The sequence below is a fragment of the Monodelphis domestica genome, chromosome 4 (genome assembly GCF_027887165.1).
Source record: "Monodelphis domestica isolate mMonDom1 chromosome 4, mMonDom1.pri, whole genome shotgun sequence".
NCBI lineage: Eukaryota > Metazoa > Chordata > Mammalia > Didelphimorphia > Didelphidae > Monodelphis > Monodelphis domestica.
The window spans coordinates 294,605,811-294,628,993 of NC_077230.1; the positions used below are offsets into that span (position 1 = coordinate 294,605,811).

At 37.2% G+C, this 23,183-nt stretch overlaps 1 protein-coding gene across 4 annotated transcripts in view; it reads left to right on the top strand.

The window, feature by feature from the left end:
* Nucleotides 1-490: 490 nt before the first annotated feature.
* TNFRSF19 (TNF receptor superfamily member 19) overlaps nt 491-23,183 on the top strand; it is an 86,019-nt gene continuing 63,326 nt past the window's right edge. The window contains exons 1-2 of one of the 4 annotated variants that reach the window (XM_007495220.3): nt 491-1,041; nt 21,124-21,212. In XM_007495220.3, coding sequence (XP_007495282.1) covers nt 21,150-21,212 — 63 coding nt within the window. In that variant the 5' untranslated portion in view covers nt 491-1,041; nt 21,124-21,149. Of the gene's footprint in view, nt 1,042-11,290; nt 12,177-21,123; nt 21,213-23,183 lie in introns of those variants that run through there. The other 3 variants (XM_007495218.3, XM_007495219.3, XM_007495221.3) reach the window with 3 other exon arrangements.

Sequence of the window (23,183 nt, forward strand, 5' to 3'; positions counted from 1 at the left end):
AGCCATTCTCTAATTGATAATGGGTTTCTTCCTTTTTGACTTTCAAGAGGAGGATAATTTACTTGAATTCTCTGAGACCTCTTTCTCATTCAGTCGAGTTGCTATTGTTGCCTTTCACCCAGTCCATCTGGCTATTGGGAGACATTCTTCATAATTGCTTGGCAGCTCTATGAAATTGTTCTGAATGTCTGATACCCTAGTCTTTGTGGGAAATGGTGATTTTGGTCAAAGATAACGTTTTAAGCGTTATTATTTGACACTTATCTGGGATCTTATCACACATTAAAGCCCTGGCTGTGTTCTCTCTCCCTTCTCCCTAGGAAGCAGATAACAGAAACTTTGGAATGAGCCCTGTGCTCCTTACAATGGACTAACCTGATTAGAAATCATGCAAACTCTTGTTCCTCTCTTGCTAGCTAGCTCGCTCGCTCGCTCGCTGTATTCCCCCACAGGCTGAATTATAACTCTCCTACCAGTCCCACAGCGTTGAATGATGTCATGGGATCTGCAGTTCGCCTAGATGAAAGGGATAAAGCACAACCCGCTGGCACTAGGAAAAACTCCCAACACACAATCCACAACACAGCTTGGGAACTGAAAAAGCTACAGATCCAGCCACTCAACTCCGGGGAGCCAGGGAGGAATCCTCCACATTCTCCCGGCACAGAAACGAGGAAAGAAGCCAGAGTGATCCACATTCAACAAAGCCATTTAAGGACCAGAAGGCGGGAGCTAACTACCTGCTGAAAAGAGAATTTTCTTTTTAATACGTATGGAAAGAAAAAAAAAAGCCAAAACAACTTAGCACTGCCTTTGATGTAATGGCATCTGATCACTGATCAGATTACAGGCATTTGGTCTCCGTGCTCCTCTGCCTTTGATCTGCGCGGTTAATTTTATTTTCCTGGATTTGGAGTTTCGTCCGGGCTTGTGCTGACACACATTTTTAGGGGAGGAAGAAGCATTTGGTACAGAAGTGGTGCCAGTGTAAAACTAAATTACTGAAAGGGCGGAGACTGGAAAGACTTCGGCACGTTGCAGGTATTACATTTTCTATCTTGTTGCAAGCTTTTTAGTGTTATTATTATCGACCTTGTGTATGGATGGGTGTCAGGAGCAAAGAAGTTTAACCCTCTCGAATCAGAATCTCACTGTCGAATGCTACGCCACCCTTCTCACTCAGTGTCAGAGGAAATGGAAGAGTTGATTTATGCAGCAAGCATTGTTTGCAGTGGGATATTTGCACAATTTGCTGTGAAAATTAGTTGCTAGCAAGCAGGAGAGACAAGAGCAGCTAGCCAAAGTAAAAGGCTGTGACGATTTGAGCAGGCAGCAGAACTCACCGGGAATACATATAGATTTTAATATGTAACTAAATGTGGATGGAGATTATATATGGAGGTTTAATGATTTTTTTTCTGTTTTAGTTTTTCATTTAAAATAGCAATATTTGATTTTTTTTTTCTTTTACGTTAGGGGAAGCTTACCTAAAATAAATGACTTCCTTCTTATAGAAAAGAGCAAATTAAGTCTCTTGCATAAACTGGATATTTTGCTCAAGTGTGTTTGAGCACAACATATATCTGTTTAAGTGAACATTTTTATATTATATATATAATACATAACACTGTAACTACTTGTAGTTTGCAAAGATTCTTTGAACATTTTTAATTATTTAAGCTTTTTTATGTATAAAACTAAATGTCATTTTTTTTTCAAAGTGAAGTCAAGTTCCCTTAAACTTGGTTCAAAGCCCTTGTGTAGATACCCATGTGCCCTTTTGAAAGATCAAGGCCCATTCAAAAGGACACTCAAAAATGTTTTATAGTAATTAACAAATTAGCATTCAAATGCACAGTGATAGTTGCTGCCAGTTAAAATTTGCCAGTTGTTTATGAAAATTATCTGAATGTCAATACTCAGGATTTCACATAAAATTAGTTGAGTCTCACTCAAAGTTTTTCACTTAAGGTACACTCTGGCAAAACACACATCTAAACTGAGCTACTAAACTGAATTTGAAAAGAGAAAGTTAATTATTAGCAAAACAAGACAGTCTCAAGTACCTTATCAGCTCACTAAGTACTAAAATATGTGAAATCTTTTCATTTTGAACATAATTACAAAAAGGCACTATGAAATAACAGAGAGATCAGTGTTTTTCACATTGATTCATTAAAACTTCTTCCCCATCCCACTCTTGGTTTTATTTGGGCAGAATAATCGGTTACCATAGCAATACTCTATTTTGTGTTGGCGGAAAAAAAAACCAAGAAGATAATGCTAAATGGTGATAGGGCCATTTACCATTTACCCTGATGTTCAAATGAAACAAGTATAGCCTAATGAGGCCTGATTTCATCTATCATTAATTTTCCCAAACCAATTAATTTGCATTCCTTTTTAAAGCAGCTGCCTGATATTAGGAGGAGGGCAATTAGCACTGTAGATTTGATTTTCCTACTTTGATAGTTGTCAGTGAAGGTTACTTAAGACCATGCCAAGCTGACTGTGATTTAAAGGGCTGTCTGTCAGTAAGAATTTAATCTTCCCGTCTTAACTGTTGCTTTTACTAGTGCCAGGAGAGGTATTTACATTTTTATTCTCCTAACAATGCAACAAATTATGACCATGACCTCCTAGATCATCATTTCTTAAATTTTTCATAGTTTATATAATCTACTTCAAATTACTCCAACCTTACTGGACCAAGGTGCAAAAAAAAACTTGGAAAAAAAGGAAAAGTAACAAGGAAAAAAGCAACATGTAGATATACTTTGTCCTGGCCCTTGGGATTATCTGTCATTTCCTGCCCCCCCCCCCTTAATTCAGGTTCACATAGTAATATATCCTTTTGTTAATCTCATTATAACAATCTCATTATAACAGAGCTATCTACAAAGAACAAAATAAAAAAAAATTGGTCCATATATGGTTAATATAGACCAGAGGGCCAGATCAGCCCAAGTCAGGTTTCCCCCTCCCCAATCTATTTTACCTGAATTAATTAAATTAAATAACTGCTGACATTGTATAGACGCAGCCTTAGGCTGAGAAATTAAACAAGTCACAATGTTGAGAAAAGAACAATTGACTAGAAGCTTTAATTATAGGTTTCCATGTCAATGAACTAGCAATTCTCAGTTACAGAAGTACCCAGAGATTAATAACTATTCAAAGTTTGTCCTGGCTGTGTGTTGTGGAAGTGGTGAATGTCCCAGATAGCCTAGTCAGTAGCATAACTTTCTAACAACTGTTATAACAAGTGCATTGTGTAGCCAACTGGGGAACAATGTTAGTCTTTGAGATATAAAGATAGTAACTTCCTCTGGCGTGCATTTTCTGCTACTGAGACAACCATGTCAAGCACTTTTGTCTATCAACACGGTTACTCCAAATTACTTCTCGACTGTCCTTTTGAATCTCTACCACATGAATCGGTTTCTACATTCCTACCAGGGAGTATCGAATACACCAAGTTAGTAGGATTAGCAAGGCAAGCAAAAGTATGCCTTCTAAAAATATTATCATTATGATGATTTATCACCACATTAAAAATAGTTTTTGTGAATTTTCTAAATGCCATTATGGGAGATCTTATTTAGCTAACTTTCTGTATTAAGGAGAATTTGGAGTTTTTGTAAATAGTTCCAATGAGCTACCCAGAACCTGACCAATACTAACTTAATGCTTTGTTTGCATATGCTAAAACTTTCATTAATATTAATGATAACTATGGACAAATCTCTTTATCTCTTCCATATAGAGAAGCATTTTTAATTTTTTGAAACTATTTTCCACATCACTGAGAATGCTTTCCCTATTTTTTCTTTCTTGAAAATAAGGCAAATATTCCATGTAAGGAATAGATTATGATATTTGCCAGTGCCATTTAAAGTAAAATGGGTAATTTGCTTATATAACATTTTCTAGGTAAAACAACCATCATCCACCAACTGTCATTTGACTCTTATAAAGGATCTCAAAGAGCTCAAGAAAAATTCCAAATAGACAGTAAATTCTTTTTATTAAAGGTACAAAAAAGGTAACAAACATTTTCAAAAATTAGTACAGTTTAGATCTTTTATTATTATAATTTTGCATATTATATTTGAATAACAGCTAATTATAGGTACCATAATTTTACCATTTATCACCAAATTCAGAGCCACAGTGTTATAGTGGGCAGAAAGTTGACCCCAAGGTGTTTGTTTGCATAAAAACCTGCTTTGTGACAGCCTCTCTGTCTCCCAGAAATTCTGACTACAAATTGAAGAGAAGGTATAGGACAAACATGAGGTCCAGCAAATATTACAAAACTATAAAGTTTAACAGGACCTCCAGAAGTCATCTATCTAGTTGATGTCATTTTCAGGGTAAAACTATAACTTGATTAGGTCACTTGATTGGCCTGATTCTTTCTTCTATATTCAGTGAATGAGAGATCTCAAAAGATGGAATGAAGATGCCATGAGCATCCACAAAGACAAAAACACAAAATTTATCCGATATACTAGAGGCAGTCTGATGTAGGAAGGGAAAGAAATCATTCTCAAAGAATTCAACCTAAAGTGAAACATGAAGAACATGATTCTGTCATAATCAAAAAGAAATTGTAACTTCCAGAGAGGAAAAAAAAATCTGTTCAGATTCACAGCACAGATTTCTACTGCTACCTCATCCTTGTTCCTCTAAAGAAACAGGGATTAGACAAGAGGCAAGAAGAATGAGAAGAAGGGAGGAAGCACAGGAAGCTTTTCTAACCTCCAAACCAAAGATGACTCCAGCCCTCCTTTTTCTAACTTTTGACTTCTCTACTGTGGAAGGAATAGAACCTATAAAAACTCCTTTTTTTAATATAAAGGTACAAGGGTTTAACCATCCAGGAGTGCTTGGAGCAAAGATTTTTTTTTTAAAGGAGGGTAGGTTCTCACCACTGTGCTCTTATTTAGAACATTTATTGGCAATCATTTAATTTAGCAGGCATCATATATGTAAAGTATGATGTCAAAACAGTCTCCTTATCCTATCTGTAAGTTTATGTATATATGTGTATACACACACACAAAGGCATATATATTAATTAGTGTATATCTACCTAGCTATATGTCTGGCCTCCAGGGCTTTGGCTATAATCACAATATTTCTCTAGTCTACCTTTCCAGGTTTATTATATATTATTCCCTCTCACGCACTCTGTATTCTGGCCAAAATGGCTAGTCCCTGACAACATTCCATCTCCAGATTCTGTACACAGGCTGTGCTTCATGATTGGAACATTTTCCCACATTTTTGCCTCTTGGAATCTTTTTGTCTTAAAGAAAATCCATTTGTTAGGTCCTTCCCCCTAATATTACTTTGGATTTGCTTTGTGTACATTTTGCATCTATTTATAAGTTTATATGTTATTTCCTCTAGAATGTAAGCTCCTTTAGGGTAGAGATTTCCATTTTTAGCTCTGTTTCCCCAGCACTTGACAAGAGTACTTGGCACATAATTAATAATAATAATTACATTTATATAGCATGTATTGTTGGCCAGACACTGTGCTAAGTACTTTACAATTATTGCATTTGATTCTCACAACCACCATGCTAGGTAGGTGCTATTCTTATGTCTATTTTGCAGTTGGGGGAATGGAGGCAGAGAGGTTAAGCAACTTGCCCAAGGTCGCACAGTCAGTAAGTGTTTGAGTCGGGATTTGAACTAGAACTGTCCTGACTCCAGGCCTGATGCTCTATCTACTGTGGTATAGTCCATCAATAGTTTGTTGAATAAATATATTATGTAAATCCTATACATAATATTTATGTTTATATGTATGTACATATAGAAAACAATATATAAATAAAATGTATATGCAAATAGAATATGCAAGATAATTTGATATGTAAGTACTGCCACAAATAACATAGCATTTCAAAATTATTTAAAGATAATTATCTGTAATGCAAAATGCCCTTTTTTACTTATTTTATTGTTAGAAAATGAGTTCTAAATAATGTAAAATTTTAACTTCATGTTATGAATTACCTTAAGTTCAGTTACATAATAAATGTAGACTCATCATCTATTTATATGTGCTTGGTGGTACTGTATACAAGACATATTTTGCCCTCAAGGAACTTTTATTCTTATAGAGAGAGACAAAATGAGCACATCTGAAACTGGAGATTAATAGCTAAACTGTGTTTAGAATTGCAAATGTATTTGGAATTTAGAGAACAGAGATATCGATGGGAACTGAAAAATCAGAGAGGAGTCATGGAGGAAGCAGGACTAAATCATGAAAAGAAAAGTAGGATTTGGGTAGATTTATTTCAGGCAGGGGAAGTGATTAACCAAGGCACAGATGCAAAAATGATCATGGTCTGTTTATGGTTTGGAAAGGGAGGATCCCAAACTGAATAGGGCAAAACATGTGACTACAGACCTGGTCAAGTTTCTCTGTCCTAAAAGGGCCTTCCCTTGACATTTTTACCTTATTCAGATGACATGCAGAATCTCTTCTCTCCTCCTCTGAAAAATTCTTGAAAATTCTGTCTAAACCCAAAGTGTCTATTTCCTTACTACTCATACTCTTCTCACCCATTTTCCATATGGCTTCTGCATCCAAAAACTAGCTCCCTTTATAATCAGACCCAGGGCATTCTCTCTGCCCTCGTCAGATTCTTCTCTCTGCAACATTTTTTTCCTCTCCATTATTCTTTCTTTCTAGATACTCTCTTCTGTTTCTCTAGCCATCTCTTGTCTCTTTTGCTGGCTCCTCATTATGAAGTTGGATGTTCCCCAAAGTTCTATCCTTATTTTTTTCTCTCCTTCTGCAGTCTTATTTGCTCCCATGGCTTCAGCTAGATGATTCCCAAATTTTATCTTCCTGAATTTCACAGCTGCCTTCCAGAACTTTTCTACTTTGATTCTATCACCAACACCCTTCAACTTCCATATGTTCAAAAACTAACCTTATTATATTCTTCTTCAAAGTAGTATTTCCTTTTGACTTTACCAGTAGCATTACAAATAATCCATCCAATCTCTTGTGTTTACAACCTTGGGGCTATCTTTGACTCATACTTCTCTCATTCATTTATTTTTAATCCTACCTGAGCCATATCCTTTGCATTTGTCCCTTCTTCTCTATTCCCACTGCTACCACACTTAGTGCCCATCCTCATTACCTTCCACCCATAATATTGCGATAACCTTTTAACAAGCCGACTTGCCTCCACTTGTTGTTTCCCATCATCTAGATGGCACAGTGGATAGAGGGCTGGGGCTGAAGTAAGAAACACCTGAGTTCCAATATGGCCTCAATACTTATTAAACACAATGATTCTGGGCAAGTCTCTTTTTTCTCTGACTGCCCCAGTTTCCTTGACTGTAAAATGAGGATAATAATAGAACCTACCTGTCAGGGTTGTTGTGAGGATTCAATTTGATGGTATTTGTAAAGTTTTTAGCACAGTGCCTGGTACACATTAGGTAATAAAATCTCATTTTCCTCCTTAATTTGTCCTTCAAATTTATGCCAGGTTAGCCTTCTCTAGGCATATATATGGACATTTAACATCTCTTAACAAAATGGAGAGTGAATTCAGTAGAGAAGACAAAGTCAGAAGATCTAGCTTCTAGACCAGTGATGGTGAACCTTTTAGAGGGGCAAGTGATATTAGAAATATCCTCAGGTGCACATGGAGAGGGGGAGGGGAGCAGCCTGGATCCCCATCACTCTGGCTTTCTAGTAACAAACTCTGGAGAACTCTGTGCTGGGGCAATGACGCATGTGCCCACAGAGCAGGCTCTGAGTGCCCCCTGGCATGTGTTCCATAGGTTTTAGACCAAGCTATGCCAATTATAATTACCTACCCACCCTGAAACTCAGTTTTCTTATTTGTAAACCAGAGATAGCAATGTTGTTCTTCTCTTAAGAGATTGTTGTTGAAAGGATCAAATGACATAATGTGTAATGGGGAAATTGGTCTTTGCCATTGTAGTAAGAGATGGCGACTTTGCCCCTTTACCTCCCAGGTTCCTGGTGCTCTCTTCAGCTTCTTAAAATCTCTAGGCAATTTGCATGGCTTGCTTCTTGGAGGAATGAGAGGAAGGGAATTGAAAAAGAGAAACAGATAAAGATGTAATGTTTAACTCAACCTCAAAACTATTCATTTTTGTAAAGATGCTGATAATATGGGGATATATAACTTGTACTCTGAGGCAGAGAAGAGCTGAATGACCTTAACTCAATATAGCAGAGTCAGAGGGCAGAAGGGAGATCTTCATAGCTACCTGAGGGGCTTTTATGTGTACAGTATTGATGAGACTGTAAGTCTGACTACCAGAGAGGATGAAATGTGTTTACTAGACCAAAGGTATGTATTGGCCTTGAGCTGTAACATTTTCCAAAGGAAAAGGAAACACTTATCAGTGGTGGAAAAGCAATGTAAAGCAGCATATATAGGTGGTAAATGCAGAAGCAGAGGAAAAGTGAGGATTTCTTGGACAAAAATCAGTTACTATAGAAACAAAGAGCAGCTAGGTGGTACATTGGATAGTACCAGACCTGGAGTCAGAAAGATTCATCTTCTTAAGTTCAAATCTGATATCAGACAATTTCTAGTTGTGTGACCCTGAGCAAATCACTTAACTTTCCCTTGGTTTCCTCACCTTAAAAGGAGCTGGACAAAAAAATGTCAAAGTACTCCAGTAGCTTTGCCAAGAAAACCTCAAGAGGGGTCATGAAGGGTGAGACATGGCTGAAAATGACTGAACAACTTAGGAACACAATTTAGCAGCAGCAAAGTAATAAGTCAGTATTTTGATTGATGCTAGAACTGATTCTGGAACAAGGAAGAAAGATTATCCAGGCAAAGATCAGAGGTGGGGCTAGGCAATGAGGCACACAGGCAGAAGGTGGAAGAACAAGTCTAGATAATGCCTTAACTGGAACTGTGAGTGATCTATGAAGGTCTGGAGAGGGTTCCTTCTCTGGGAGGTGAAGTGGGAAGAAACTAACCTTAGGATGTTACCATATGGTTAGGGGCACAATGTAGGTCCCTATAGTACATGGAATTCACTAAAGGGGTTGCTCTTTCTTGACTGTCTATGGATTCCCCTATAAGTACTTCCTGTTTTCATGATTGAATTGAATTGTGTTCTATGTTTGATTCCTTGTTAGTTTGGAGTTTAAAAGGGAAATAGGGATACCTTGAAGCTAGAAATTAGCCAGATGCAAATGTTCTCTGAGCTCCAGGGGCAGAGGCAAACTGATATACTTATTGAAAAATTTCCAAGCCTGAATTCTGGTCCTCCATAGTAGGAAGGTATAGTTCTGAGCTATGGGTTAAATATTTGAAATTGCTCAATAAACTATAAATGTAGGAGAGACAGTAAGGGACAGTAGGAAGAGCAATGACTCAAATCAGAGAACATGAATTCAAATTTCTCTTTTAATAGTTGTTTTCTGTGTGACCTTTGAAAAATTGCTACTTGGCTCAGTTTCCTCATCTGTAAAATAAGGGAGTTGGACTCTATAGATGACCTGTTAGGGCCATGTCTCTATCATAAGATGGTGGATTCAGAAGAGAAAGGGACCTCAGAACCCAAATAATTATGATGTGATCTTCAGAATTCTCACCATTGCCATGCATGGTAGTAGTAAATCAGGATGTCATCTTCAGTTAAGCAGTCAGTAACTCAACAAACATTTAGACAATGAGTATGATTGTTATTTGTCAGGAACTGTGCTAATCACTGGGGGAAGACAGTCCCTATCCTCAAGGAACTCATATTTTATTGGAGGAGACAGCATGCAAACAACTATGTAAAAACAAGCTATTTACAAAATAAATTGTAACTAACCTAGAGGGGGAAGTCACTAGAATTAAGGGGGACTAAGAAAAAGCTTCTTGCTGAAGGTAGGTTTTCAGATGAGACTCAAACCATGCCAGGAAGCAGAGATGAGAAGAGCATACATGCCAGGTATGAGTCCAGCTAACCCATATGCTTCACAAATAAAATAGTATAATGTATGGCCTCTGACTTCAAAAAGCCCAAGATTAAATACTACACATGAAACTTTAAGGAGCTAGTTCAAGGGTTTTTAATCAGTACACATGTGTTAGATTCCTTTGGGACTCTGGTGAAATCTAAGAATAATATTTTAAATGCATAAAATAAAATACATAGGGCTTCAGAAGAAAGTAATTATGTTGAAATATAGTTATCACAGTATTTAAAAAATCTACCCAGTTCATAAACATCATCTTGCAAATCCCTGCTGCTTGTCTTACTGTTGAGGCCAGTCTGACTCTTCATGACCCCATTTGGGGTTTTCTTGGCAAAGATACCAGAATGTTACCAATTTCCTTCTCCAACTCCTTTTGCAAATGAGGAACTGATTCAAACAGGGTTAAAAGACTTGCCCAGGGTCACACAGCTAAGAAGTATCTGAGGTCAGATTTGAATTCAGAAAGATAAATCTCCCTGATTCCAGGCCCAGTGCTCTAGATGTTAGACTAGCTATGCCTTTGGATCATCCCCAAACACTAGCAAAAGGCCATGCATTTATAATAGATGCTGAAAAACATTTTTGGAGTGAACAGGGTGGGGAGATGCTGATCTTCCTGACCCACTGTGACACCCATCTTTCATGGCACACATATCTACTTATAGGGGCTGCATACTGAGGCTTTCCTCAGCCAAGGATATCCAAATTCAAAACATGAGTTCTGTCTACTAGGATAGCACCCATAAAGTAGTGAGTTCTGAAGCCTGGCAAAGGAAAGTCTGAAGAGTTTTTTGAAAAGTAGCCCAACTGGGGAAAGAGCTGTTTTTATTGTTTGTTTTTTTTTTGGTAAATTATCCATATCAAATTATGAGTTTCTTGAGGGCAGAGGCTATTCCTTACCATTTTATCTCCCCCAATGTCTAGTAGTTCTCTGCACACTGTAGGCACCTAACACATTTATTGAATTAAATAAGGGAAATGGCAAGAGCAGAAGAGAAGTCCTCTGCCTAGAGACAGCAGGGTAGGAGAAGTGGTAGAGCCCTTACCCTGAGTCAGTGAGACCTGAATTCAAATCTACCTTCACATATTTCCTAGCTGTGTGACTCTGGGCATATCAGGTAATGTCTGCTCACTTCAGTTTTCTCAACTGGAAAATGGGGTTCATAATAATTCCCAGGGATATTGTGAGGTTCAAATAAAATGTCTGTAAAGAGCACAGTGTCTGCTACATAACAGATATTTAATAAATGCTTGTTTCCTTCTCACCCACTGAGAAGCTGAAACACCCTCCTGCCTTCAGCGGGCCACTCTGGTGCCTCACAAGAGTCTTAGGAGGGAGGTTATTGCTGACCCTCTCACACTTTGGCAGGAGGGCACAAGACTCACCTCACCCATGGTTGCCACGGTGGTGAGTGACTGCTAGCGCCCCCGATGGCAGTTTGTGTGGCTGGAGCAAAGTAGGACATCAGCCCAGGTGCTGAGTAGAGATGGAGGTGTAAAAGGCTGGGTTGGGGGTGGGGTGGTGTTGGGGAAGGAAGAGGGGGGAGGGGGCGTAGGGCACTGAGTGAAACCAGCTCCCTACCGGGAAGGTTTGTCTCTGGAGAGGCCAGGCAGACTATGAAGAAGAAGAAGAGGGCTGGGCCTGCGAAGGAGAGGAGGAGGCAGGAGAGGACAGGAGAGGAGGGCGGGGCTGCTCCGTAAATCTGGCTGGAACTATTTGGGGAGACGGAGACGGAGGCGGTGGCGGCTGCCGTTGCCCAGACTACGGCAGTGCCCCGTGCGGAGGCTACAGAGCCATGTCCCCAGGACCGGCCACCCCTTACATCGCCGAAACCCGCTATCCTCTAGCCTAGTAGAGCTCAACCTGGCACCGACTGCATGGTGCTTGACCCTGGCGTGCCTCGGAGGGGAAGCAGGGATCCAGGCAAGTAGGAGAGCGCTCCGGGAGGTGCCTCCAAGGGATTGGAGAGGGTGAACCGACCCAGGATGGACGCCTTGCTTAAGCTGATGCCCACGGCGCTTTTCTCACCGTCGAGCAACTCTTGGGTGCAGCGCCGGAGGAGAGAGGCTGTTTCTGTCTGCGAGAGGTGGACGCTGACTGATGATCGCCTGGGGTGAGAGCACATCCTGTGCAGCCGAAGGTGTGAGCGTAGATAGCTTTGGAGAGAGGGTGAGCGCGCGCGCTGGAGGGTAGGGCGCTTTGTGCAGGGAGGAAGGCCGAGGGGATCGCGGAGTCTTTCAGCTGTAGGGTTCTAACTTGGGCAGGGCAAGTAAGCACCTCGGAGCCAGAGATAGGAGTGGAAGGGAAGATTATTTCGAGTCTCTAAAAAGCATAGGCTTGTCCCAGGGACCTTGTTGTGTGCTCCAGGATTTAGATGGGAGGTAGAGAAAAGTTGGGAATATCGCCTAGTCTGTCTCCAAACTTGTGGCTTCTATTGTGTTAGTGGTCACCTCGGAAATAACCCCAAATAACCGCCCGCTAGAGTTGCCTAGGTGCTTGTTCCTGTGGGTATTCAGGAGTGAGGATTGCTGAGCTGCCCTCAGATTTTAGCAGCTGGAAGCAGCCCCTCCTATTAACAAATTTAGTCTGCAATCGCAGAAAAGAATTGTAACGGGGGAGGAAGGTAGAAGGCGCTTTCAAAAGCCTCATAAATGTTAACATAAACATATGTTATCCTTTCTGTTGAAGGCTGACATTTATGAAGGACTTTAATTAAAAAAAAAAGGATGTAGAGAGAATTTAACAGATTTGTGGTTGCCCTATCTTTCCTTTTTAAAAGGGAAAAGAAAACTTGATCTAACCTGTAAGTTCTTTTACTTTTGCTGTTGGTGTTCTGTGGACAAATATAACATAGAGTTAATTATGACCTTGGTAATAAACGTTTGGATGAGTTGAAATGAGTGGACTGAGTTAATTATAAGGAACTTTTTACTTTGCCTCTATTTAGCATGTAAGAAATCTTTAATAAAATCACTTTTTTTTTGCATAAACAGAAAGTAAGTTTTGTAAACAAAAAACCCAGACAGGCTACAGGTTTTTCTTAATTGCAATAGATTATATAAAATTCACACATCCTTAGCACAATGACCAGCACTTAGAAGGCACTTAATAAGTGTTTATTGGCTATGTTGTGTTCTTTTTCTTGAAACAGTCTTATTTGATTAAGATTCCATTGTATTTAAAGTAACTATTGTTCTTAAACACGATATACATAAATTGAAGAATTTATTTCAATGTAGTTATTTTGTGAGAAGATGCTGTTTTACTAGGAGTGAATTACATTGCTTTAGTGAAGTGTTTCTTCAGCATCTTTTATGGTATGCAGGTCATTATATACCTTGGGTATTTTTGCTGCTACTTTATTTCTGTATGTTTCTCAAGTAGGTGAAGTTTCATATGTCACTTACTGACCAATTTTCAGATAGTATTTAGATTTGGCAATTGATAGCTACTGCCAAAAGCTGTCATCCTTCCCTCAATTATTCATCAATAACTTGGTGCAAAGAAGTATTTTTTAAAATAAGATGATATGTATAAGAGGGAGATTTAGAGAGGAAAATAATGACCATAATTGAGACAAGATGAAAATATTTGGTTGCTTAATGTCACAATTCATTGTTGAACTAATTCCAGAAAGATGTGTGTGGTATGACTTTAATCAGTCATCATTAATACAGAATATGAGACCATCATAAAACCATTTCTTGGCATTCTATTCACCTATTTAGCCTTAAAATTATTTTCAGTGACTCAAATTCCACTTTTAATATGAAATTTGTCTTTTCAAAGTATTTTTTCTTAGCCTTGAAAGTTAATGTGAAATTATTACTATATGTGCATAGTGGTCTATTTCTTATAACTATTTACTAATCCTTTAATGAATTCACTCTTTTGGCACATGATTTAATTGAATTTATAATATTTCCTTTTTATAGTAAGTAGTAACTGATTTATTGTTTGTATATTTCTGAATAACCATCGAAGTAATGTATTCCTTTAATTAAAGGACCATAAAGTCAGTTGTGTAGAAATTTAAAATTAGTCTTACACTTGAATCTGAACTTTAGAACATAAAAATTTATCTTTTCCTTTTTTAGCCTGATAAGGTCCCTTATATAAGGGAATTGAATTAGGATTATGGCTTACATTTGTATAGGGCTTAATGTCTACTACACTTTAGAAAGAAAGAGATACATATAGACTGATTACTTCAGATCATTATAACTTGTAGTTTATATTGATTGTAGAAATTATAATAGCCACATTCTGCCCACACTAGATAAATATAAGTTATCTCAGTTATAATTCTACCTTATGTGTGAGTTTACAGCTTGCTGAATAAACTTTTACTCAAGAGACATGTTCCATTCATTCACATTAAGTATTTAGAAATTTGAAAATAAACTTCAAAGCTGAACAGAAAAATAAAAAACAGGCAATTTGTACAATGTGTTTTTTTCCATTACAGTTCATGCAAAGCCTGTTATCTTTCAGAAATGCTGACAATAAGAATTAGGATAATTGAATGGAATCATATTATGTCATGTGATTTTTAAAAGGCATGCCTACGGGTCAACAGTCTTTTAAAAAGATTTTTCTACCTGAGATAAAAATGCACCAGCACTTATTTGAAACTAAGAGGCATAAACACTCATCAGACTGAGTGAATGTTACACAGGGGCTCCTCAATCAGCTTGTCAAGGTTTTAAAGGAATGGTGAGTATTTAGCCTGGAGAAATGAGAGACTGCAGTAGGTTATGAAAGAAGTTATTGTAATCTCCTTAGGATATGTTTTAAAAGAATAGTTTAGACAGCTATATTTGGAGGATGGTGAAATACAGTTTCCTCCAGAAAAAGGGAAATTCCTTTCTCATTCAAATTTTTATTTACTCTAAATTTATAATGCATAGATCTACAAGGCAGGTTTAGAAATTCTTATAATATTTTAGTGACTATCATCATTGAGCAACAATTCTGAAAACATCAGTGTGTCCTGTAGTGTATAAATGATCCCTGCTCATTAACCCATGAAACTCTAATCATTTGGGGGTAAGGTAATAGGGGGGAGGGTCTAGACTTGAAAATGCTGCCCCTTTTTATTCCACCCCTCCCCCCCCAAATGGCATGATTTTTTGGAGCTTGATATTAGGTTTTAACATTTTGAACTTTGGGTGTTTGAAGATATTGCATTTGGCAGCAGAAAATTTTAAAGCTTGTAGAAAATATTTCATGATTGCAAAAAGGAAAATCATTTCCGTCTCTAGGCCAACATCAATATGTGTAATACAGCACACCTCTATAAGAGTTTCTGGGCTGCAAACAGATTTGCCAGATACACAATGCCACAAGGACATTTTGTAGCTGAATAGAGTGAAATTGAAAGCTAAAATATAAGAGTATAGCCCATAGGAGATGCTGGTGGTTGTAATCCCTCCTGAAGATAGAAGTACCCTATATTTATGATCCATTTTGCATCACTTGACATTTAGGACTGACATTTGTTTTTAATCCATTTATGATTACAGTCTAGGTATTAAAATGCTAAAGCCTGCATTTATAGCACTGGCTTTACCTCAACCCTGGTTTTTATAAATTGTGAGCTTGCCAGTTTACATTAAAGTTGATTTTTTAAAAAGTTTCAGCTTATTGCATATTGGAAAAATGTAAAGGATGAATATGGCTTCATTATATAAAGTTAATATATGATTATTACATGAAAACGGTTACCTCCAGCATGGGCTGCATCTGGTGGCTAATAAATCAAGTGGTTTTTATTTAAGGGATGGAAAATAAAATAAAATAAGTGACTTGTTCTGAAAAATTATCCAGACTATTTGAAATACTCTTTTAAGATCCACGTTTTGGATTCTTGGCAAAATTGTACATAGAAGCTGTTCTTGGAAATAAGGAATCAGAGGAATATGAGGTAAAGTGTATTAATATTTTTTAAAAATTGTAAACGTTAAGCTTCAGGACCCTTGTTCTCTTTTGAATATTTGAGCTCCTTTCACATGAGTTGGGGATCAGTCATCAAGAAACATGTATTAAGTTCCTTTACCCTATCATGGGCAGCTAACATGGCATTACAAGTATTTATATATTTAGATAAGGGACTTGGGAATATACTTTTTAAAAATGCCTTGGGATTTGCCCATTTAGAAGCTATGAAAATAGGAAATATATGTAATACAAGATGGGTAGCCTGGATAACTTAAGAAATAGGTTGCTAGATGGCACAGTGCATAAAGCAGGAAGACATGAGTTCAAATCCTGCCTTAGACCTATACCAACTCTTTGACCCTAGCAAACCATTTAAACTTTCCTCTCTGTCCCAACTTTCGCATTTGTAAGTAGGGAAAATAATGGCCACTACTTCCCAGGCACAATGTGAGGATTGAATGTGATAATATATGTAAAGTATTTTGCAATCTTAAAGTACTATATGAATGCTAGTTGCTGTTGTTATGATTACATACTGACTTGTGTAAACTTAAAATTTTCTAGTTATGTTCTTTTTGATATGAGTGATTAGTACAATCGCAGACTGACAAGTACATAGCAGAAACAATAAAGCATGGTCAGAAGGATCTGCTTTAGGAAAAGAAAAGTTTTTTCCAATGACCAACAGTTCTCATTGTTGCCTTTGTTCCTCCAACATAAAGGACTGGTAAATGAACAGGATTTCAATAAATTAGAGAATGTGTGACGCCCACCACTCATTGGCAGTTCCATTCTCATCTATCCATGCACCTTGAATACAACTGAATCATTTCTATTAACATATACTCTCTCCCTCAGACCAAAAGTGCTTGTTCCTCACAAAGGTTATAAGGTGGTTGAGTTGTTCCAGTCTTGCCCAACTCTTTGTGATCCCATTTGGGGTTTTCTTGGCAAAAATACTAGAATGATTTTCCATTTCCTTCTCTAGCTCCTTTGATAGAGGAGGGTACTGAGGAAAACAGAGTAAAATGATTTACTCAAGGTCACAAAGATAGTGTCTGAGCCAGATTTGAATTAGGGAATATGGGTCTTCCTGATTCCAATACCAGTGTTCTATCCACTTTTCCACCTAGTTGCCCCACCAAGGTTATACGTAAAAAAAAAAAAAATCTAGACCAGTGATGGCAAACCTATGGCACAGGTGCCAAAGATGGCATGCAAAATGCTCTCTTTGGGCACATGAGACATCCTTCCCCCTCTCCACCCCAGGGTTCGTTACTAGAAAGGCAAAGGGACTTGGGAAGAGCTGCTCCCTTTGTCCTCTCCATCACACCTGATGACATTTTTTCACATCACCTGCCCCTCTGCCAGCAGCCCAATAGGAGAACTTCTTCCCTCCCCTGTATAGGGTAAGGGGGTGGCTGGTATGGTACTTAGTCTAGGGGGTGGATGGGGGCAGGGCCTGGTACTCCATCTCTAAAAGGTTTACCTACTCTAGACCAATGGTGGGATCATTATATAGGATGAATTTATACCCCTACCCAGATGTACTTCTAACCAACTTCCCAATTGCACATAATCATAATCATTCTTGAGCTTACTGACATTCCTTATAACTTCCCATTTGATGAATCATCAGTTGAACATTGAACAATATTGTTATTTTAATAGTCTTTGAGAAAGAGATGTCTAGAAGTCAAATAACATTTCAGTAATTGAAATGTAATTTTTTGCTTCATTTTAAACTTTTAATATTATTACTTAAATGCTTGACTTTTTTTGCCCAGTTTTCCCCATGTTATGAATGCCAAAGAAATTCATATTGCATTTCATTTTATTCCAGGAAACTCAAGTTCATACTCGTGACACCTCATCATAGCTGAATTACTTGTAAAATGTCACTTGACTAGACTATCTTATGAAAAATTAAATTATTCCCATTACATACATGCATTTGTCAAAATGCTTCTTTAATAAAACTATACCATCCAAAAAAGGACAGAAAATCCAGCCTAATTCTTTTATTTTTCATATGAAGAAACTGAGGAATAAGGAAGTAGAATAAATCATTCAAGTTCCCATAGTTAAATGGCAGAGCCCACTTCATCCCAGGTTCTCAGACTTGAGATCCCATATCCTTTCACCAAAATTCATTCTTAGAGTCTTAGGTGATCACTTCACTTTTGAGATTCTATTCTGATTCCTGGTCCCCTGGGAGCAGAAATTATCTGGTTGCCTGCCAAATAGTGCTAATAATAATAATACCTTACATTTGTAGTGCTCTTTATAATTTTCTGAATATCTTCACATGTATTATCTCTGTTGATCCCCACTATAATATAAAGAATTAGGGATCAAATAAATAGGACTGTCTCCCTACTTTTTAAAGAAGAGGAAGCAAGGCAACTAGATTGGCTCAGGGGTTAAAGAGCCAGACTTGGAGATAAGAAGTCTTGGGTTCAAATTTAACCTTAGACGCTTCCCAACTATATGAACCTGAGCAAGTCTAGCCCATAAGACATACAGTAAGGGTTTTAAAATAAAATAAAGGAGAAGAGAGGAAAGTGACTTTGTTATGTGGCTGTGTGACCTGGGGCAAGTCACTTAACCCTGTTTGCTTTAATTTCCTCATGCATAAATAAGCTGAAAGGAAATGGCAAACCACTCCAATATCTTTGCCTAGATGTCCTCTTATGGAGTTACAGTCAGACACACCAAAAGAACCAAACAACAACAAAAATGATTTACCCAAGGTCATATGATAGAGCTAGGAAAAGAATCAGAAAATAGGATGGATTTTTGCTTTGCTTTTTTTTTCTTCCAGTGCTATTACTGGAAAATTTTCTTTGTTGGGAGAAATGCCTGCCCCCTTAAAATGTTAGACATTCAACTCTCTATTTTGGTCCAATTTGGCATGTGTTAATGAAATAAGAGAGGATATTTCCTATGAGACCAGCGTGTAAAAATTATTCTGTCCTGTTAAAGAAAAATCTCATCTAAAATAAGGCATAATCTTTTTTGGATTATATAATCTATCATTTCTGTGAGGGAGGACTCTGTGTGTGTGTGTTGTTATTCTTATTCACTTTCAAAAACTAGCAGACCAGAGCTAGGTTTTTGAACTGGGTATCAATGTTCGAGATTGTTAATATTTTGTTTTTTTGTTTTTCCCCCATAGATGCTATTTATAAGCTTTCCTCAGAACCCAGAGTAGTGCTCTATGCTAAGTGGGTGCTTGTTTGATTGATTTTATGAGTCCCTTCCTCTCATTTTATGTAGACATTAACAGACTGCCCTTTGATGTTAGGATCTTTACATATATGTTTACAGTTTTTATCCTTAAAAATTTTTTTCAAATTTAGAATGACAAATATTTTTTATTATTATAAATCCATCACTTCACTAACTATTGTTGGTACTTTTTAGCAATGTGAGTTCATGAAAGGGAACCCTGGGTTTGGAGTCAGAGGCCCTGGGTTCAAATTCTGGTTTTGCTACCTTATTTGTATGACCTTGGATAACTCAATCTCTTTGGATCTCAGGTGCCCCCTCTTTAAAATGAAAAGTTTGATAGATTGCCCAATCTTTTCCATCTCTAAATCCATAATCCTGTTATCCTAAAGAAATGTAAATAATCCTAAAAAGAAGTCTTGAGGCATTGTAATTTGCTTTTTTTCTTCTGTTTTTATAGCCTGTGTGTTCCTAATCTTAAAAGAACTGCATGATTAAACAATTATAGCATTAATGTAAGTTATATAGATTTCAGTATTGTGTGTAAAGACAATAACCTACTCATCAGTACACATTCACTAAAGGCTTTTTAAGTGAAGCTCTGGATTATCTTAAATTATTATATCTCCACCTCTGATGAAAAAAATAAGAGTTAAACTAAATAATTCCCCAGTGGTTTTCCCACTCTGACTTATGAAAACAGCCAGTTTGATTCTGCCTAAGACTTATCTGCTGTCTTGTTGATATACCCCTGGCTAACTAAGCAAAGCTAAAAGATTGGTTCTTCTTTATATTGCTAGTGTAACTTGCTTTGTTTGGGGAGGGAGAGAACTAGAGAGAGGATGTTTTGCTTGAGATAGTTGGAAGGAGGCTATGAACTTTGTTCTTTTTTAGAGCATATAAGATCATCTTTTCTGAATCTGTTTCCAGAAACTTCTGTTTCAAAGAAACCCTGGACTTTCTCAACTCATTTTTCAATAATGCAACTACATGGATGTCTAGGAGCTACCCTTAAACAATTATTTTTTTCTTAAATAGATCTCTTCTTTGTTTGCCACTGTGTAGATGTGACCTAGTCAACTTGACTGGCTTTACAAAATAATGCTTCAATTTTTCTCTTTAATTTGGTTGGCTTTTCTTGTTCTGGATTACTCAGATCAGTGCCTCAACTTCCAAGTTGCCTATGGAAACAACTGGTTTACCTAATTTTAAAAAATGCCTTAATGACTTAGCTTCTTGTGTCCCTTAATTTCCTCATCTGTAAAAAATGAAGGAGTTGGGCTTGATCATCTCTCAGGAACCTTCCAGCTCTCAATCCAAACATTCTATGATTCTAATTTTCCTCTAATTTTCATTTGCCCTTAGTTTATGTACTTCTGGTGAGCATCAGATTTTGCTAATGCCAACTGTACAGATTTACCTCATTGGCTGTTTTGTCCAAATGGACAAGTCAAACAAGTTGTTGGACTGTCTTTTTTTCACTGGTGAATTGACTGGTTGTTTGACTCCACTGACTTCATTAACTGATTGTTCTGACATCCTAGAGGCATAGCCTAAGTTCATCCTTGCATGTGGAATGAATTGCCTTTGAAGTCAGGAGTAGCTTTCATTGTCCCTGTTTGATATGTGGCTGTCTACAGAGTGCACTATATTGAACTCAATAGTGATTTCAGAGAGAAAATGGAAAATGAAGGAAGTTAATGCTTATCAAAGTTTTCAATAACATTTGTTGTCAAGCTAAAGCCTTAATTTTCACCCTTATCTTTTAAAAATAAACTTCGGTCATTTGTCCATGCTGACTTATAAATGATCCCTTGAAAATAAGGAATAATAACATGTAAATACATTGTTAAATTTCAAATAGAAAATTCAAAGTAAATGTATTTATCATGTTTTTAAAATTTTAATGCAATTTTTTCTTAATTTTCTTTTATTTTGGTTTCAGCTTTGGAATATAGTTCATCAAAAGAAATGGAATCTAGAAGCTCACCAAAAGAATTATTATTCACCATAATATTTTTACTAGCACATTTGGTAAGTAACCCAATTTCATTCTACTTTTTCATTTGAATATGAGGAAAGAAATGTAATTAATGGACTGTGTTCTGGAGTATTTTCTATAATTGTTTCAGACTCCTTTGTCTTTCCTTTTTTTTTAAACTTCCGTAGTACAAATGAAGGAATCAGAAATGAACAGAAATGACCAGGCTTGCCTTTGGAAGGCATTGTTTAAATTCTTTTCTTTGAAATACAGAGGAAATCGAATAATTGGAGCAACAACATTTCTAGCCCCATGACAATGATAAATTATCTTGTGGCTCATAGAAATGTGCCATACTCAGCACGAGTCAGACCCTTCCTGACTAGAGTATTATTTCCAGTTCCCAACTGCACAGCTTATAAGGGTTGTGGAATACTTGGAAAGGGTTCAAAGGAGAACCATTAAGATGATTAAAAGTGTTGGAAAATAGGCCCTATGAGGGAAGTTAAAAGGAACTGAAATTTATTTCATCTGGAGACATAATAAAGCAAAGCTTAATAATGATCTTTGAATATATGAAAGGTTATTATACAGAGGATAGTAACTGTTCTCCATGGAGGACAGAGTGTGAGGAAAGGGGGTTAAGCTGCAATGAGAAATTCAGGTAGACATATGGAAAATTTGCTGACGATTAAAGCTGTTAAACATAAACAGTTAAAAAGGGAGGCTGTGTGGAATTTTTCCCTCTGAATGTCTTTGAAATATAGCTTTTTCATCAAAGTTAGAAGTCTTTATCCACGGTGGGCTTAGACAAAATAATAGCTCATCCATCATGAGATCACAGACTGACAGCTGAAAGGAACCTTGAAGATGATCTTGTCCAACCAGCTTATTTTACAGGTGAGAAAACTGAGGCTGGGAGAGTGACTCAGCCAAGATTACAACTGTTTTAAGTAATAGAACCAAGAGATGAACCCAGGTCCGGACTTTAGACCCTGCTATGCTGCCCTGTCTCTTGTCTAAAAGCATTTCTTAAGTGCCTCTCTACATGGTCCTGTAGTAAGGCGCTATGCCCAACAAGTAGATCTGGACAGCCCAGTCTCTCTTCAGATTTTCATGATTCTGTGTTAAAGGGGAAAATATTTTGAAAAAAAAATGCCCTTGATATTATTAAGTAACATCTGGCTTCTTCAAGGGGGCAGGTAGGAAAGAAATATAAAAATAACTATTGACTTTGAGGAGATGACTGATAAAAAGTAACTCGTATCATAGCCAAGTCCTCTTATTGTCCTGGTTTTCCCTGAGCCCTTCACAGTTGAGTTAAATAATTTTTTTTTTTAATAACACAGACCTAAAGTTGGATGAGCCCTCTTTTGGAAAAGGCATAGAAACTTCTTTGCCTTTACTGAAAATTTCATCATTTGACTTCATCTTCCCCAAATGTATTCTTTATCTCAATACATCATTTAGAGAATTCAATAATGATGATAATATAATTTCATATTTACATAAAATCTTTCTTTTGAAGAACTCAAATATTTTAAAAAACAACCATTTTTCTGCCAACTAGAAAAGGCTGAAAGAGTACAGACAGTGCTGGAGTTGGAACCAGAAAGACCCGGTCTCTGATTCTGTTGCTGACTCTTACGAGTTGTGGGATCCTGGGCAAGTCACTTAACTTTTCCTTAATCTCAGTTTTGTCACTTTTGGAAAGGGCATGTTAATCACACCTACCTCAAAGAGTTGTTGTGAGCCTTTAAAAGATCATATGTATAAAGCACTTTGCAAACTTTTAAAACACTTTCACAAATTTCAACTTTTTATCCATTAATTCTCAGATGTAATTTCCCGAAGCCAGTAGTCAAGGCAAGTATATAAGGGCAAGTATATAGGATTCTTTCATGAATTCTAGGTAAAATGAACACTTTGCACACTTGGAAAGGACTGACTCTGTTCGGGTAAAACTAATAATAGTCACATCGAAGCCACTTGGAAATTTCTAATGAGTTATTGAAAAACCCTGT